We start from the raw sequence: 19,737 nt of genomic DNA, 5'->3' as shown, positions 1-19,737 counted from the left end.
GAGAGGGAGATGACCACGAAGGCCAAAAGAATGAAGTTGAGATAGAATATGATATCGCCAAGTGGTGTCGTAAGCCTTTTCCAGGTCAAAAAGAACGGTAACAACGGAGGTCTTCGCAGCAAAAGCAGTACGAATATAGACCTCCAAGTCCACCAGGACATCTGTCGTGCTGCGGCACTTGCGGAAACCAAATTGAGAAGGGGAGAGGTGATGGTGTTCCAGGAACCACATCAGACGAACGTTAACCATACGTTCAAAGTTTGCAGACACAACTTGAGAGCAATAGGGCGAAAGTCCTTAGGGGAAGTACCCAGAGACCCCGGTTAGCGAACAGGGAGGACAACGGCATCAAGCCAGTCCTCGGGGACTGACGACGACTCCCACATCCGATTATACAGACTCGGTAAATACTGAGACGTGCACGGAGGGAGATGGCGAAGCATCTCATAATGAATACCATCGGAGCCCGCCGCCGTAGAACCGCAGAGGGCCAGGGCAGAACGAAGTTCAGAGAGAGAGAGAAGGGATCATTATAGGGAAGCTGAAGACGAGTGCAGAAATCTAAAGGACGAACCTCAAGGACAGGTTTACGAAGAAGAAAAGATTGGGGAAGATGAAGACCAGAGCTAACAGAAGGAAAGTGGGAACCCAGTATGGAAGCGACCTGCAACGGATCCGCCACAAGAGTATCATGGAGGTGAAGGACCGGTGAAAAATCGGGAACGAACTTACCCGCTATCTTGCGGATACGCTTCCAGATCTGGGCCAGAGGAGTTTCGGACGTAATTGTTGAGACATAAGATGCCCAACATTCACGTTTAGCCATACGGATGGCCCTACGGGCCACCGCACTCGCTTTCCGAAAGAAAAGAAAGAATCGGTCGTCTGCCTACGGCGGTGCCTCTTCCAGGCTGCACGCTTACAGCGGACAGCCCGAGCACAGTCCGCATTCCACCAGGGAACGCACTTCCGAGGACCCCGAGAGGAAGAGCAAGGGATAGAGCGGAGGGCAGCGTTGAAGACAGTGTCATAAAAAAGGAGGAGAGAGGGAGGCAGAAGGGAGAGGTCAGAGAGAGTAGCACTGAGGGTAAATAGGGTCCAGTCCGCCTTAGCAAACTGCCACCTAGGGAAAGAGAGGGAAGGGCGAAAAGAGAAAAAGGAAACAAGGATGGGGAAATGATCGCTTCCGTGGAGGTCATCAAGAACCTGCCACGTGAAATCTAAGTAAAGAGAAGAGCAGAGAGAAAGATCAAGACAAGAAAGGGTGTGAGTCCGAGATTCCAAATGAGTGGGCTCACCAGAATTCAGAAGAGACAGGGAAGAAGAGAGGAGAAACGGCTCAAGAAGGCGACCCCGGGTATTCGTCAGAACGTCACCCCAAAGAGAATGACGACAATTGAAGTCACCCAGCAGGAGCACAGGCTCCGGCAAGGAGTCTAAGAGGTGTTTCAAATCAAGAAGAGAAAGCGGGACACTCGGGGGGAGATAAATGGAACAAACTGTGTACCATTTCCTCCCAAAGATACGAGCAGCAGAACAATGGAGAGGCGAAGGAAAAAGTAAAGGAACAAAGGGAACATCAGCACGAATCAAGAGAGCAGAAGCATTAGAAGCCCCAGCAACGGCTGGGGGGGGGGGGGAAAGAGAAAGGTTATAGCCACGAAAACGACCAGGACGAGCACCAAGCATCGGCTCCTGGAGACAAAGGGGCGAAAACCGCGAAATCAGAAGTTGGAGTTCGAGGAAATTGGCGTAATAACCTCGAACGTTTTTTGAAGAATGGACAACGACAAGAAGAGAAAGGACAAAAACAGAGAATAAGGAAGAAACAAAGGCGAAAGAGCAACAGAGCACGTTAAAGAATATCAGGGTCGGGATCAGGGTCAGCTAAGTCAGGGTTAGGGGGCATGGGTAAACTGAGCAAAGACGGAGGGAAGGAAACGGGAGAACAGATCAGAGGTGGGCGGGCGGGGTCCGGAGGAGGAGGAAGAGGAGGAGGAGACAACGGAGAGGAGCAGTCAAGGACAGTAGCAGGAAGAGGGGGGGGGGGGTAGGAAGAGGGGGGTAGAAAGAGGGGAGCATACCTCAGCAAGGGCAGCAACCGAGAGGGAAGCGGGGGCTAAAGAAACCTCCATAGCAGGAACAGGGGGCACAACCACCGAAATGGGAGGGAAAGGAGCGAGAGAGGCAGAAGTAGGGGCCGAGGAAGAAAGCGAAACCTTCTTACCCGCCGGGGAGGAGGAAGGAGAGGACCCAGGCTTACGCTTCTGACTTAAAGAGAGACAGGTGTCCCAGCAACCATGTACTGGGCAACGGATTCTAGCGTCTCAACAGGAGAAGCTGAACGAGAGCACACATGACGGCCGTTTGGAGAGCGATGGACATCAGCCCGCACCGACAGGCGGCGGGGAGAGTCAAGAGACGGAGGGGAGGGAGACGAGGAAGAAGACACAGGTGACACGACAGACCGGGTAGAAAGAAGGGGAACCCCAGACAGAGGACCAGCAGGTGGATCCTTCGGGAGAGAACCCAAACGAACAGAGGAGGGGGCAGTGGGCGTATCAGGGTCCAAGGCCCGGAAACGGTTGCGAGTCTGAGGAAGGCGGGAAGGACGAGGAGAGGAAGAGCGCAACACGCGAGCATAAGAGATATTAGCATAAGGCGGGAGCCGGCGAACCTGGCGTCTCGCCTCAGGAAAAGATAAACGCTCCCGGTGCTTCAAGTTGAGGACGGCTGCCTCAAGCTTGTAATGGACACACGCACGGGAGAAGGTAGGATGGGCCTCACTGCAGTTGAGGCAATGAGCCTGGGGAGAAGTGCACTCCGACTTAGAGTGACCTTCGCCACCACACAAAGGACAGAGAGAGACGGTCCCGGAGCAGCGGAGGGCACCATGCCCAAACCTCCAGCACTTGTTACAGAGCCGAGGAGAAGGAATGTACTCCTGGACAGAGCACCTGGCACCAGCAAGAATGACAGAGGGTGGAAGGGTCCTACCATCAAAGGTAATCTTCACAACCCGGAGGGGTTGACGGCAACTACCACGAGGGGGACGAGTAAACGTGTCCACCTGGAGAATAGAATGGCTCTGGGCAGCAAGGATATGTCGAATATCGTCGTGGCAGTCGCGCAGGTCCCGAACACCGGTCGCAACATGGGGCAGGAGCAGAATAGTGCCAACACTGACATTCAACTGAGCGTTCTTCGAGACCCGAACAGGGGTCTCGCCAAGGCAGGATAAGGCAGCCAAGCGGAAAGCAGCATCCTGAGAAGGAGCAGCAATGACACGTGTACCGAGACGAGTGGGGTTGAAAGTAATGGAGGCATCCACGGAATCAACGAGATGTCGACGGAGGGAGAAATCGTCAGGAGGCGCAGAATCAAGAGGGAGGAGATCAAAATATTTGGCCCACGAAGCGGGACCAAACAAGGCTTGATAGGTAGCAGAACTGGAAGGAATCGAGCGAGGACGGCGATGAGAACCCCCAGACAGAGAGGGGTTAAAAGGCACATTAGTTACAACTAGAGAAGGAGCCGTGCCAGGGGACGAGGTAGTCACCACTGGGGGCTTGGGGCTCGACCCAACCACAGAGGAGGGAGGGGAGCCAGGGAAAGGAGTCAGAGAGGCCAAAGGAAGAGCAAGGTCGGGGCCCAATGCAGCGGAGGCTACAGAGCAAGGTCAGGGCCCAATGCAGCGGAGGCTACAGAGCAAGGTCGGGGCCCAATGCAGCGGAGGCTACAGAGCCTGGTCTTCCAACACGGACTGACTCGGGGGCTTGGTCGCCCACCCCACGAGCCTGAGAAGGTAAAGCAGAAACAGCCGAAACAGGGGTCATCATCATTACGAAAAGGAAAATTCATTCACGAATGTGACCCCACACCCACCATGGAGCCACAATTAGAGGCAGGACACCCAACAAGAAGCTATCGCTGATCTTGCCGGGGCCTCCTAGGGGTGCGTCGTGAGTATACGCCTCACAAACGCCACCTTAAGAAACCGACAGTCCGTCGAGATCGGGTTCAGTGACGAAAGGGGGATTGACAATAAAAGGTTCCCCTCGCTCTCGACGTCGGGTACTACAGTTCTACGGGTGCAAGAGTATGCCTCCTCAAGCACCCGGGCGTCAAAATATTAGTCCAAGGGAAGAACCAGAACAAGCAGAAGGTCGGCAGGAAACGGCAAGCAGATAGGAGAAGAGCGGGGAGAAAAACGAAACCGAAGGAAAAGGTGCCCAGCAGAATTGGAGAGGACGGCAGCAGGAGCACAAGGCTAGAAAAGGACAGAGGAGTGTCCCAAGGAGCATCACACTCCGGCAGCCGCCCACTAAGCCCCCACACGGCAACAACGAGCTGAGCGGGGAGGGGGAGGGTCCACAAAGTGGATATGCCCTGGTGCCACCTGGAGGGCCAGATTTCACACATAATAATGTGTTAGTATGTTATTATATGCTGTATTTCATTATATATGTCATATAAATACATTGCCCAATGGCAATATTTCCTATGTCCTATTGTACAAAAAGCTGACCAACAACCATCCATCCATCTATCTATCCCCCCCTACCTTCCTCTCCTGCCTCTCCCCCCTCCCACTCCTGCCTCTCCCCCCTCCCACTCCTGCCTCTCCCCCCTCCCTCTCCTGCCCCTCCCCCCCCTCCCTCTCCTGCCCCTCCCTCCTTTAATTGTTTCTATGTGGATTTTGTTGTGACTTCTACATCTTGGAGAATGCATATCCAGCACTAAGCATGAAAAATTTGAACGAAATTGGTCAACATGCTAATCAGCCACAGGTGGCCGAAGTTGTGACTTTTTCTGGCCGATTTATTTGCAGAGTTCAAACACTATTCACTGTATTTAGCTTGTATTGATGAATGAGGACCAGATGAGGACCTTATCACTAACAAAAGGGTAATAAAGTTATTGCAATACACATGTTACGTTATAATAACATAAGAATGAATGTAACTGCAGAAGGCCTATTGGCCGAGACAAGGCAGCACCTATTTATGGCCAACCAATTTCATTCATATATGTGTCTAACCTATTGTTAGACATTTAAAAGGCCCAGTGTCTGTTTTTCAGTTATCCCTATTTTTTTTTTGTTTGCGGGGATATTTTTTTCTTAAGACTTCATTTCAACACATTTAACTACAACTTTCACATTCGAGTACGAATGCCAAACAATCTTAATTATAACTTACAAGATATGTCATAAATTAGAAGTTCTATATTCATTATTCATTGTCGAGAACTTTATTAAATGCATTTTTCTATTAATTTTTTTTTTAACTGTGACCTAAAAAAATTCAGTTTCTGACCGATTCTCACCATTTTTAAATATGCGCAAAGTTCTTAGGTTCCTAGTGAATCGATTAGTCATAATGCCATAACGTTTGGAATTTCAAATATTTTGGTATAAATTTGACATATTTGGATGGCCACATTCGAAAAATGTTTTACAGTAAACTATACTCTAAAACAATCATTCTCTCACAAGCAATTGAACGTTATATGCCATTCTGAGACCATAATTAATAAAATAACAATTGGTGACATTATAAAATATTTATAGCAATTTGAATGTGAATTTTCTTTTTGTTTCTTTTTTTTTTTAACTTTTTTTCTGTTCACGGTATGATGTTGATCCACAAGGAAAAGTTGGAGCATTTGCCACGAAAATTATACACACAAAAAAATTGAGTGTGCATGAGGAAATTTCGGTGCACATGCACCGGGTTCCTTAATGTTCTAGGTTACCATAATACTCACAACTTTCTTGGTTTTCTTTGAAGTTCTAGATCCTTTGCTGTTACCATCTTCATCATAGGTTGTCAGCTGTGATTTTTCTAATGCCTCAACTTCCTGGATCAGATCGTGGTTGTCATACGACGCCGATATCTTCTCAGACACGTGCTTTATAGCCTCAATCCATGCATCCCTTAATGAAAGACTTATTTAATTGCCAGACCTACACCCCATTCTCTACAAAGTACTGGATACTGTAAATTGCATTCTTAAAATAATTTTTTTAACTTTATCCACTTAACTAAGTAAATTAAACAAAATAAGTAACAAGACAATAAAACAGATTTTTTGAGTGAACTAATATTGTCATGATATGCCACAGAAGATTCTACTCTGCATTTAGAGCAACAAACTTATAGTCGGTATAATAAAAAAGCAAGTGTTGAATGTAATGCAATGCCTTCTTCTGGGTGAGGCCCAGTGGCTCCCCGAGGCTAATTCACTGAAAGGGATCCAAACTACTTTGTCAAATAAGGTTTAACCACTGGGCTACGTGGCTTCCAAATACGGCACCCTCCAGTGTGCAAGAAATATGTTCTAAAAAAAAAAATTCAAGTGTTGAAAACCCTTCCCCGCAATATTTAATAACATTTAATAATTAAATATATTTAATGCAATGTACAGACCTCAATGGCAGGGTGCTTCCTCAATCAACTTCCTGATGGACAACCTAGACTCCCTGCTAATGCAGCACAACTGTCAGCACATTATAATTGTCGGCTACCTAAACCAGTATCTCAGAGGTGGATTTCTTGGGACACCAGTGCGACAGCAGCGGGGGTCCAACCACTATAGAAGAAAATCGAGGCAATCAAGGAATTCCCACGCCCATCCAAGTTGCAAAAATTTCTTAGCGTGGTGAATATTTATCATCGATTCATCCCACATTGTTCGGACATCTTGCAACACTTATACGACCTCTTACGTGGTCGGAAACACACGTCCCGTCTTCCGTTAGAGTGGACTCCCCAGACAGAGAGAGCATTCACCGACAAAACACAAGCTGGCGGAATTTACCTTGCTCACACACCCAGTGTCTGACGCTCCCACCAATCTCTCTACCGACGCTTCAAACACAGCTATTGGCGCTGTACTACAACAGTTCATTGAAGGAGAATGGCACCCAATTGCATTCTTTTCATCACGCCTGTCACCCACTGAAGAGAAGTACAGCACTTTTGATAGGGAACTGTTCGCCATCTATGCAGCCATACAACATTTCCGGCACTTCCTCAAGGAGCAGGACTTCCACATCCTCACAGACTATTAACCCCTCACATATGCACTGACGGCAAGGGTGATGCTCACTCTTCTCGAGTAGCCAACCACCTGGGATTTCTTCCAATTTACCTCAGATATCCGCCATGTCAAAGGAACTAACAATGTCATAGTCGATGCACTGTCTCGACCCACCATAAACCACATCGTGAAAAACCCAGCTCAGGTGGACTACTGTGTAATCAAGGCCCAACGGGAAGATCCTGATCTGCAGCGATTACGAACATCTGACACAGCTCTCTGGTTCATCGAGATTCCCATGGAAGGTAGCGGTAGTATAATCTGACACCTCACCGACGGGAGCACTTAGGCCTTACATTCCTGCCCAGTTTTGCTGGAAAACATTCTCGGCATTTCACTCCCTAGCACACCCAGGAGTACATGCTTCCCAAAAACTACAGAGCGTGTCGTATGGTCAGGAATGTCAGGAATCAATGCCGATGTTCGACGATGGACTCGCTCATGTCTCCAGTGTCAGCGAGCGAACACACATCAACACACAAAGAGCCCTCTTCAACAGTTCCCGTTACCTTCGGACCGTTTCGAGGTGGCGCATGTAGACATCGTTATCAGAATCCTGGTCATTTTTATCACAGTCAGGGGTCTTCTCTAATACTATCATCACTAAATAATAGCAGGTGCATATACAGTGGTACTTCGGCTTACAAATGCCCCTCTTTACGAACTTTCTGGTTACGAGCCCGATTTCTTTGTAAAATTTAAATCGGGTTTCGAACTTTGCCTCGCGAAACGAAGTTTGTTCATACGCGTATGCCCGACCTAGTACGTGGTGGCACAGCGATCGCTCCTCAGTTTACCAGTGCCTCCCGCTAGTGACAATCACGCCTGAATTTTTTGTAAAGAATAAGTTTTTTCGGATTTTTGGCTATTTAGCTCATGCTGTGTGCACCAGCCTTGGTTGCTCACTCATTACTGAGGCTCTCACACCCAGGAATGTTACTCACGATTTTTTCCAGGATGGATTCTGTTTACTATTGGTCATGGCTGGACTATAGCTGCCCCTATCCCTTGCAGGGCATTTAAAATCGTTCGCGAGGCCCTGATTCGTATATTTACAATGTGCGCCATTCCGTGACAGTTACTCCCATCGTATATGTATGCATTGTACCGTTTAAGGGTTAACCAAACACCAGCCAGACTGGTCCATACACAAGTGAACCATATTAACCAAACACCAGCCAGAGTGGTCCGAACAACTAAGTTTCCATGATTTTCGTTCACTGACTTGTGGCACATTTATCTTTGTAAATTAATTTAAAAGCTGAAGCATGAATAGCTTGCTACATGTGGTGAAATCTCCCTATAGACATTTGTCTGTGATGAAACAAGATAAGTTGAGGATGGACAGATAAGGGAATACTGTACTATAAACCTCACTTTAGTGAGGTTTCACTCACTTTCGTCTGTGTCGTCATAGTTCAGTGACCCAAGTCTTTGAAAGTTTCAGATTAATAAATCATTTCTAAAAACCAGTATTTAATATCTCTATTGTCCTAATTATATTTATAAACTAAATAAAACAAAAAATATACTGTAATATGATAGACATCTGCTATTTGTGATTTTTTTTTTATTGGCACAACTACTCCAGCGCGAGTGAACTCGTCTAATCCATGTACACACAGCACCATTTGTGTTTTGTTCAATTTCGTCACCACAGTTTAGTGACCTACAGCCTTAAAATAATAAAATTAAAAAATCAATTCTAAAGTAAGTATTGTTTATAGCTCTTATTATCCTAATAATGTTGATCAACTAAATATATAACCCAAAAATATATATTGATATAAATAAAATATTTGAGAGAAATTTATTTTTGGATCAGGCTTAAACTTCAGCCTACTGTAGGATGTTAAACCTAGTTCCTCTGTGTTAGCTGCCCATTCACCTGCCCAAATACCCACCCACCCTGCCCGAATAGCTGCCCACCCAATCACCTGTACAAATAGCCACCTATCTGCCTGCCCAAATCCACCCACCCTGCACAAATAGGTGGATTTGGTGGACTATAGGTGGACTACCCACACCGCCCGCCCAAATAGCCACCCATTAGCCTAGAGCTTGCCCTGCCAGTCAGCCACCAATTCATCCACGATGTTGTGATTGATGTTCAAAGATGAACATTCCAGATTTTTTTTTTTACCGACGACACAATCTTCATTTACTCCAGTCCTGGCCCCCTTGCTCTATTTAGCTCAGTATTCACTGACATTTAAAGTCCATTTCCGGCTAACTGCCATCAAACTCACCATCAACAGACAAAACTTTCTATATTTTGTTTGGCAATAAATCCTCTAATCAAATAAATCTCAAAATATAAATACCCAAATTTGTAACAAATTAGATGGCAAATTCCTTGGCATTCTCATTGACCACAAGCTGAATTTCCAGGGACACATTCTAAATATATCAAAAAAAGTTTCAAAAACTGTTGGCATTCTTTCAAAGATCAGGTATTATGTACCTCGCCCAGCCCTGGTGACACTATTACTCTCTCATCTATCGTTATCTCAATTATGGTATTTGTACTTGGGGTTCTACTACCCAAAATCACTTACATCCTCTAATTACTCAACACAAAACTGCTATTAGAACAATATCTAACTCTGGCCCCAGACATCACTCGGTACCCTTACTCAAATCTCTGAATATGTTAGATATTAAGTCACTGCACATCCTCTCATGTGTATTTTATATATATATATAAAACCCTGAACTGTGATGTCAATTCTGACCTTGAAAGCTTCTTAGAAGGTTGTAACAGAACCCATGAGCACCACACCAGAAACAAATACCTATTTGATATTCCAAAAGTATGACAAACTAGAAATACTTTACAAATCAAGGGACCCCAGAATGTGGAATGACCTTCCCAATCATGTTAAAGACTATCTCTCTCAATCAGTTTAAGATAAAAACTAAGTACTACCTAATTAACTCCATGTAACCTACCTCACCCCTAAATGTCAACCCATGTCTACTATTTTAAACAATACTGTTTATTGACCAAATTGTATATTTGCTATTTTTCTGCCATGTTCCCTCTTTTTTATTATTATCTCAACACAATTTATACTTTAATCTCGATTAGTATTAAGTTTTAGTCTTAGTGGTTTTTCCTGCCCGAAACGCTTTGTATAATAGTGGCTTTGGGCATTATATGTACTAGCTCTAGCTTTAAATCCAATTTTTGTATCTCACCTTGTATGTATGTACTTTACCTGAATATATATTTGATTTGATTTGATTTTCGAGCTAGTGAAGAATGGTTGGAAAGATTTAAGAATAGGCATAATATTAAAAACAGGAAAATTGCCAGAGAATTATTAACCATTAAACTGTGCAACATATCAATAGCTGTAGTAAGTAACTGTCACGGAATTGCACACCATAGCTATTGATGTGTTATCGTACCACGCAAGAGTTCCCGCAGCTACATGGGGTTCACATCAGCTTCCTCAGGGCTCTTGTAAACAAACGCCTTTTTTTAAATGTGGGCAACATTCCCAGGTGAGAATCAGTACTGACTGAGCAACCAAGGCAGGCACACGTAACATGAGCTAACAGCATTGCTGGTTGATACCTGGTTGATGGGGTTCTGGGAGTAGTTCTACTCCCCAAGCCCGGCCCGGGGCCAGACTTGACTTGAGAGTTTGGTCCACCAGGCTGTTGCTTGGAGCGGCCCGCAGGCCCACATACCCACCACAGCCCGGTTGGTCCGGCACTCCTTGAAGGAAACAATCTAGTTTCCTCTTGAAGATGTCCACAGTTGTTCCTATAATATTTTTGATGCTCGCTGGTAGGACGTTGAACAACCGTGGACCTCTGATGTACATACAGTGTTCTCTGATTGTGCCCATGGCACCTTTGCTCTTCACTGGTTCTATTCTGCATTTTCTTCCATGTCGTTCACTCCAGTACGTTGTTATTTTACTGTGCAGATTTGGGACCTGTCCCTCCAGTATTTTCCATGTGTATATTATTTGGTATCTCTCTCGTCTCCTTTCTAGTGAGTACATTTGGAGAGCTTTGAGACGATCATAATAATTTAAGTTCTTTATCTCGTCTATGCGTGCCGTATATGTTCTCTGTATTCCCTCAATTTCAGCAATCTCTCCTGTTCTGAAGGGGCAAGTGAGTACTGAGCAGTACTCAAGATGGGACAACACAAGTGATTTGAAGAGTACAACCATTGTGATGGGATCTCTGGCCTTGAAGGTTCTCGTAATCCATCCTATCTTTTTTCTGGTTGACGCAATACATGCTTGGTTATGTTCCCTAAACGTTAGGTCGTCGGACATCATTATTCCCAAATCCTTGACATGCTGTTTTCCCTTCTATGGGCAGATTCGATTGTGTTTTGTACCCTGTATTATGTTTAAGATCCTCATTTTTGCCGTATCTGAGTACCTGGAATTTATCACCGTTAAACATCATGTTATTGTCTGCTGCCCAATCGAAAACTTTGTTAATATCTGTTTGCAGTTTATCAATGTCTTCAGCAGCGGTAATTTTCATGCTGATTTTTGTATCATCTGCAAAGGATGACACGAAGCTGTGACTTGTGCTTTTGTCTATATCTGATATGAGAATAAGGAACAGCAGTGGTGCAAGGACCTTGAGGTACAGAGCTTTTAACTGCACTCGGACTCGATTTTACTTGATTGACTGTTACTCTGTTCTGTTCGACAGGAAATTGAGTATCCAGCGTCCTACTTTACCAGTTATACCCATTGACCTCATTTTGTGTGCAATCACTCCATGATCACATTTGTCGAATGCCTTTGCAAAATCTGTGTATACGACATCTGCATTATGTTTTTCCTCTAATGCCTCAGTGATTTTGTCATAGTGGTCAAGTAGCTGTGAGGCATGATCTTCCTGCTCTAAATCCATTTTGGCCTAGATTGTGGAGGTCATTGGTTTCCACGAATCTAGTGACCTGACTCCTGATCACTCTTTCAAATACTTTTATTATTTGGGACGTTAGTACAACTGGTCTATAATTCTTTGCCAATGCTTTGCTACCACCCTTGTGTAGAGGGGCAATATCTGCTGCTTTAAGCGCATCTGGTATCTCCCGTGTCCAAGCTCTTCCTCCACACTATACTGAGTGCCTGTGCTACTGGCACTTTGCATTTCTTTATAGATATTGAATTCCATGAGTCTGGACCCGGGGCTGAGTGCATGGGCATATTGTCAATTTACTCTTTCAAAATCTGCCACGCTCGTGTTGATATCAGTTATATTAACAGGTGTTTGACTATCATTCATAAAGAAATTGTCCGAATCTTCCATTTTCATGCTGAGTATCAGAGTGCTAAACATGTCTTCATTCTGCTTTTTTAGGATTTCACTAATTTCTTTGTCATCCTCAGTGTATAAACCTTCACTAATACGAATAGGTCCAATACTGGCAGTGGTTTTCGCTTTTGATTTAGCATATGTGAAGAAATATTTTAGGTTTTTCTTTATTTCTTGAATTGCCTTCTGTTCTAGTTGCCTTTCTTCAGTCTGATAGGAATGCTTCAGTCTCTGTTCGATTTCTTCAATCTCCCTGTTTAAATTATTTCTTCTCTGTATGGAGAGTCGTGTCTGCTTAAGCATTTCCGTTAATTTCTTCCTCCTTTTGTAATGTCGTCTGCGTTCTCTTTCTACATTGGACCTCTTTCTGGCTTTTCCTCAAAGGAACATGTTTCAGACAGACTTCATATGCTTCAGAAGTCTGTTTTTCTATTCCCCGTGTAGAATTTTTATTTCTTAGAACATTTTCCCATTGAATGTTTGTAAGTTCCCTGTTTATTTTCTCCCAGTCTATCCTCTTATTATTAAAATTGAATTTATTGATTAGCCCTTCTCGCTTGTTGTTTCTCTTGGGCCCACTGCCGTTATTGATGTTAGTTTGCTCTTCAATGAGCTTGTGGTCCAAGTACATAGTGTCTGAGACAGTAATGTCTCTGATTAGATCCTCATTGTTCGTGAATATCAGGTCCAGCGTGTTTTCGTTCCTAGTTGGTTGTGTAATCTGCTGACTGAGCGAGAAATATGTCACAGGATCTCAGTAGTTCTCTGACCTGTGGTTGGTTATTTCCAGGTTGACTTCCTGCTATGATGTTATTGTTTACTATTCTCCATTTTAAACTGGGTAGATTGAAGTCTCCAAGGAAGATGATATCTGGTACTGGGTTTGCTAGGTTATCAAGGATATTCTCTATTTTGTGGATCTGTTCAGTGAATTCCTCAACTGTTGCATCTGGCGGTTTGTATATTAAAATAATAAGTAGATGCATATTTTTTACCTTGATTCCAAGTACCTCTACCACCTCATTGATCGAGTTCAGGAGCTCTGTACATGCCAGCTCCTCTTTAATATACAGACCTACTCCTCCACTTGACCTAATTACTGTCACATCTATATAAATTATAATTCGGAATCCAGATTTCACTATCCATGTGGTCTTTTGTGTGGGTTTCTGTAAATGCACCAAATATTGAGTTCGATTCTATTAGGAGGCCATTTATGAACTTAACTTTATTTCTTGATTTTGGTTTCAAGCCTTGTATGTTTGCAAATATGAATGATTTCCCACATTGCGTGTCACTTTTGGTGGGCTTTGGTAGTTCTCCCCCCCACTCTACCCCGGTCCAGGGTGTGTTGTTTTGGAAATGATTCGTCCAGTTTTGGTAGTAGGACGGGTGTTGTGTGGTTGCTGATAATTTGTATTCCAGTCTTGTGAGCATCTCCCTTCCCCTCTGTAATCCTGTAGTGGTTCCATCTGACTGTTCCTCTCTCTTATATTTACTACTCTGTTTCTGCCTTCCTCTAAAAAAATTCCAGTAGTATCATATTGATCTTCCCGTCTATAACGCTGTGTACCTCTCACGTGGAATTCCGGACACTGAAGATTGTAGCATTTTTTGTCCCCAATTGAAAATTGACTTAATTTAGGGTGGAAGTATCTACACCCTGTTCCAAAACGGCATGTACCCCTCGCCAACATGTTCCTGCATTTTCGAAGATGCAGAAAATTGCATTTTGCTCCTAATTTTCCATATTTGCATATTCCTTTAGCGTAGAATTTGCAAATATGTTCCGGTTTTGCGTTTTTCAAGGTATTTATACCTGTGTGTCTTGTCTACCTCTTTATTGGAGCCATCTCCGTTTTCGTCCCAATTCCTTCATTTATGCACTCTGTTTCACTGTTGCTCTCATCGTTTATATTATCTGGCTCTGCAATATTGCTGTTATTTTGTACCACAATACCCTCTTCCTCCACACTACTGCTGCGGTTCTCTAAACTATCTGTTCCTGAGTTTTGGTCGTTATCCAACGTTGTCTTTTCCCAGTCCACATATATCACTGGTAGCTTGTCTGTGAATGATAATCTCTGACTCGGGAATGTTTTTCATCAGTTTAGTTATGTTCTCTAACATTAATCTGTCATCTTTGCAAACCCAATAAATTCCTTGCCTTTTTATGCATCCTGGAGCTAATTATGTACAGCCCAGGTGAAATCTTATGTTACAGATGCAGCACGTTACGCCTGCATTACGTTTTCCCAGTACTCCCGAACACTCGCCTCACCTCTCCATTGTCTGATGTATTGTGTTGTATTTGAGGTTCGCTGTATGGATCACTTGTTGATGTCAGTCCTTTTAACTATATATAAAATTATATGTATATATTTATATATTTAATATTTATAATATTATATGTATACCAGTATATTTGTAATATCATGTATGTTATTTTCAAACTTTATGGCAGGTACTTAGCGTAGGGTAGCGAAGATGGCCCCCGGTGCGGTACAGGTGACCTCTTGTTGTCCCAGGTTGATGTCACCAGTTTCCAGTTACTCGATTTATAACACTGATTTATTCTTTGCTTGTATTCTTACAAGGAATTTTCCGCCTAATTTCCGGCTTGCAATGGTACTCACTCACTGTATTACTAATTCCTAGATCCACATTTCCATATTCCACTATATATTTTCCGTATTTTATCCCTGTGGGACGTGCCCTGGGGTAGGCCTCGTGGCTTGTGTAAACACAGCCTAGCTGATGCCGCCTCTTGCCACTATTCTATATTTCTAGTATTCTATATTTATAATATTCTATGCACGATTTTCCTTCACTTCCAACTTATATGTTGTTGTGATACCCGTTCCACTTCACTGTTCCACGAATCACTGTTCAATATTTTTACCTCATACACGCATGTACACAAAGCCTCGTGCACTGGCTCACACGTGGTCGCCCGTTAATTCTCTATTTAACACAAAGTTCCATTGTTAATGACTGTTTTCAATTTTCCAGCGGGTCACTATGCACTTTATGTCTGTAATCAGTAATCCATGGCTGTAGTCCTAAGAAATCCCGGTTAATGACACGATTTTAACGGAGCGCGCATAATACGTCTTCCCCCTCCCTCGACTCGACTTTATGTCGTTTGATTGCTGTTCAGCTTGTGACCACAGCATCGCTTAAAAATGTCAATGTATATGTGTAACTGGTATTATTTAGCGATGATAGTACAGTATTACAGAAGACCCCTGACTGATAAAAATTACCAATATTCTGATAATAGCAGAATTGTTGTGATAATTAGTGCTGTGCATAGTATGGTGGGAACAGTAATGCTGAGGGAGGGAGGGAGGTAGCTTTGTCTGCTGACTTTGTGTGGCTACCTGTTGTCTAGAATCACCCTATCAGCTTAATGGTTCGCTATGGTGAACACAAATGTAGATACTTATGTATAGCGTGAGTATATAGTGTAATAACAGCACAAACAATATGGTGGGAGGAGGAATCTTAGTGAGGGAGGCAGCATCAGCTGGCTGTGTGTTGTGACATTGTCTGAACTCACCATACCAGCTTAGTTGTACAGATATGGTGAACAAAACAGGTAGATACTTATATATAATGTGCGTATATAGTGTAGTAAGTATCTACATGTTTTGTTCACCATAACTGTACAACTAAGCTGGTGTGGTGAGTTCAGACAATAACAAAGGTCACAGCCAGTTGGCTGGAGTGTGACAGCCACTGTTAATGTTTGGACTCACCATACCAACTTAAAGGTTCATTATGGTGAACACAAATATAGATACAGTGGAATCTCAGTTTTCAAATGCCCCTCTTTTCAAAGTAAGTAAAGTAATTATCAAAAGAAGGCACCAAACCGGGAAGGTTATGTAGCACCATCAAATACGCAAAATAATCAGAGGGCGCTAAATATCACCAAGGATGCCAATACGAGAACAAAAACGCATAAGGCGAACGATATCAAAAGTATCCGAGTCACCAAGAATTCTAGTCGAGGGACAGGTGACCGCGAGGGGCGGTCGGAAAGCAAGACACACGCTCGTCCTGGAAGTCAGGACATTCAAGAAGGACATGCACGACCGTAAGAGGGACAATGCAACTAGGACAATAATGAGCAGGGCGGCGCTCCATCAATTGACCATGGGTGAAGCGAGTATGGCCAATACGCAACCTCGTCAGAGCTGTTTCCCACCGCCGGTTACGGTGGAAGGAGGACGGCCACGAGGAAACACAACATTTAAGAGTACGTAGTTTGTTACCAGTAACAGACAACCAACCCTCTTTTCAAATTTTTCGGTTCTTGAGCTCAACTTCTTCGAAAAATTTAGTATTTGAGGTATACCTCGGTGCTCGAGTCTGTTGATACGCGTATGGGCCGACCGAGCACGTGGCATGCTTCAGATTCTCCCTCAGGTGTCTCCCTCCTAGTGACGACCTACGCTTGAATTCTTTGAAAAATTTCATAGTTTTTTGTATTTTTTTTTAAGTTTCTGAACATAAAAGTTCTTATTATACATCACACCATGGGTTTCAAGAAAGTCAGTGGTAAAGTTAATACTAAGAAAATAGTTGCGAGGATGACGATAGAAGAAAAATAAAAGTTCATTCATAGTGAGATTGTGATGTCTCACTACTAGACAAGTGTTAAAACGTAGAAAAAAACAAGTGTCTATAGAGAGATTCTTATTAAGACAAGCAAGCAGTGAGCCATAACCAGGTCCTAGTCGTATGCAGGCAAAACCTAAGAGAGAGTACCCCAGAAATGTCATCACTGCTGCTATAATGGAAGGGGACTTCCCTTCCAGACACTAACACCTATCCTCCTTCACCCCTTCCTCACGGTCTTCCATACACTAACAAGAGTCCTCAATAAAGGCAAGATATACTTGTACATAATGTAGTACAAAGCATGAATATGTATAGACTGTATTTTTAATTAAGTAAATATTTTTTGGGGTGTGGAACGGATTAATTCAATTTACATTATTTAATATAGGAAAATTTGGTTCGCTTTCGAACAGTCTCTGGGAACGGATTAAATTTGAAAACGGAGGTACCACTGTACTATACTTATATATAATGTGTGTATACAGCATAATAACAGGACAAACAGAATGGTGGGAGGAGGAATGTTGGTGAGTGAGGTAGTGTTGTCTACTAGCTGGTGTGTTGGTGGCCACTATGTTGTTTCTATGCACCATACCTTGAGGTGCTTCCGGGGCTTAGCGTCCCCGCGGCCCGGTCGTCGACCAGGCCTCCTGGTTGCTGAACTGATCAACCAGGCTGTTGGACGCGGCTGCTCGCAGCCTGACGTATGAGTCACAGCCTGGTTGATCAGGTATCCTTTGGAGGTGCTTATCCAGTTCTCTCGAACACTGTGAGGGGATTGCCAGTTATGCCCCTTATGTGTAGCGGAAGCGAGTTGAACAGTCTCGGGCCTCTGATGTTGATAGAGTTCTCTCTCAGAGTACCTGTTGCACCTCCGCTTTTCAACGGGGGTATTCTGCACATCCTGCCATGTCTTCTGGTCTCGTGTGATGTTATTTCTGTGTGCAGGTTTGGGACCAGCCCCTCTAATATTTTCCACGTGTAAATTATTATGTATTTCTCCCGCCTGCGCTCAAGGGAGTACAGATTTAAGCTCTTAAGTCGGTCCCAATAGTTTAGGAGTTTTACTGAGTGGATTCTAGCAGTAAAGGATCTCTGCACGCTCTCCAGGTCAGCAATTTCTCCAGCTTTGAAAGGGGCTGTCATTGTGCAGCAGTACTCCACTCTAGAGAGCACAAGCGTTTTGAAAAGTGTCATCATCGGTATAGCATCTCTAGTGTGAAAAGTTCTTGTTATCCAACCTGTCATTTTTCTTGCAATTGTGATGGATACTTTATTGTGTTCTTTAAAGGTAAGGTCTTCCGACATGAGTACACCAGATCCTTTACATTGCCTTTACGTTCTATGTTATGATTTGCCTGAGTTTTGTACGTGGTTTCCGTTTTTATATTTTCATTTTTTCCATAGCGCATGAGCTGGAACTTATCTTCGTTAAACACCATATTATTTTCTGTATCCCATAGAAAGACCTGATCTACATCTGACTGGAGGTTTGCCGTGTCCTCTATGTTGCCTACTCTCATGAAGATCCTAGTGTCATCTGCAAAGGATGATATAGTGCTATAGGTTGTGTTCTTGTCTATGTCCGATATGAGGATGAGAAAAAGTACTGGAGCAAGCACAGTACCCTGGGGGACTGAGCTCTTCACGGTTGATGGGCTGGATTTTATTTTGTTTACTATTACACATTGGGTTCTGTTGGTCAGGAAATTGTAGATCCATCTGCCTATTTTTCCGGTAATTCCTTTTGAACGCATTTTATGTGCAATAACGCCATGGTCACATTTATCAAAAGCTTTTGCGAAATCTGTGTAAATTACATTAGCGTTTTGTTTGCCAGTAACCATACCAGCTTAGTGGTTCGTTATGGTGAACAAATCATGCAGATACTTATATATAACATGTGTATATAGTATTATAACAGCAACAATATTTTGTCATTGTTTTATCATTTTTTTTTTTTTTTTGCAGGGATATTCTTGCGCGGGTCCAAAGTCTTTAGCTGGCCCACTAAGTGTTGCTTGTTTCTGTTTTACTAGGGCGGAGTATGAGTATTTATGACTCGTATGGTCGCTTCACACATTTTGCCATGTGTGTTTAACAACTGCTCTGTTGAATCTAAGTTGAAATCTTAATGGGTTTGTAACTGCACTGTGTCAGATAATGTTCCAGTGGTCTGTCGGGCACTTCTCCACAGTGTTGACATTTCTTTTCATCTTCCGGAACCTGTAAGCCTACTTTCCCATGCACATGGGTATCCAAGGCTGATGCGATGAAAGTGTAATTCTGTTGTTCAACTGCCCCCTTTCAACAAACTAAGTGGTTCGTAGTTGGTTGAATTCTTTTACCAAATCACTAATATGCACACCATACTTTTGAATACAGTATAGCAATGATTCACACATTTTATTATATAAATATATTACACTACACACTAATGAATAATATTAGTGTACTGAAAAAATTGATCAGACATTTAAATACAGTAAGCAAGTAATTATCAATAGAAGGCACCAAACCGGGAAGGCTATGTAGCACCATCAAATGTGAGGGATAATCAGAGGGCGCTAAATATCACCAAGGATGCCAATACGATGAACAGAAACGCACAAGGCGAATGATATCAAAAGTATCAGAGTCGCCAAGAATTCTATCGAGGGACAAGCAACCATGGGGGACGGTCGGAAAACAAGACACACG

General features: G+C 43.5%; 1 protein-coding gene across 6 annotated transcripts in view; it reads right to left on the bottom strand.

The window, feature by feature from the left end:
- The window catches only part of LOC123771828 (RAC-alpha serine/threonine-protein kinase), a 140,440-nt gene that overhangs the window by 91,148 nt on the left and 29,555 nt on the right, over positions 1 to 19,737 (bottom strand). For all 6 annotated transcript variants that reach the window (XM_069313240.1, XM_069313245.1, XM_069313244.1 and 3 more), the window contains exon 4: positions 5,770 to 5,938. In XM_069313240.1, the coding sequence (XP_069169341.1) occupies positions 5,770 to 5,938 (169 nt within the window). The remainder of the gene's footprint in view (positions 1 to 5,769; positions 5,939 to 19,737) is intronic.

The sequence above is a fragment of the Procambarus clarkii genome, chromosome 75 (genome assembly GCF_040958095.1).
Source record: "Procambarus clarkii isolate CNS0578487 chromosome 75, FALCON_Pclarkii_2.0, whole genome shotgun sequence".
NCBI classification, from domain to species: Eukaryota; Metazoa; Arthropoda; class Malacostraca; order Decapoda; family Cambaridae; genus Procambarus; species Procambarus clarkii.
Note: the sequence above shows the minus strand (reverse complement) of the source record. Positions and strands in the feature narration are given on the sequence as shown.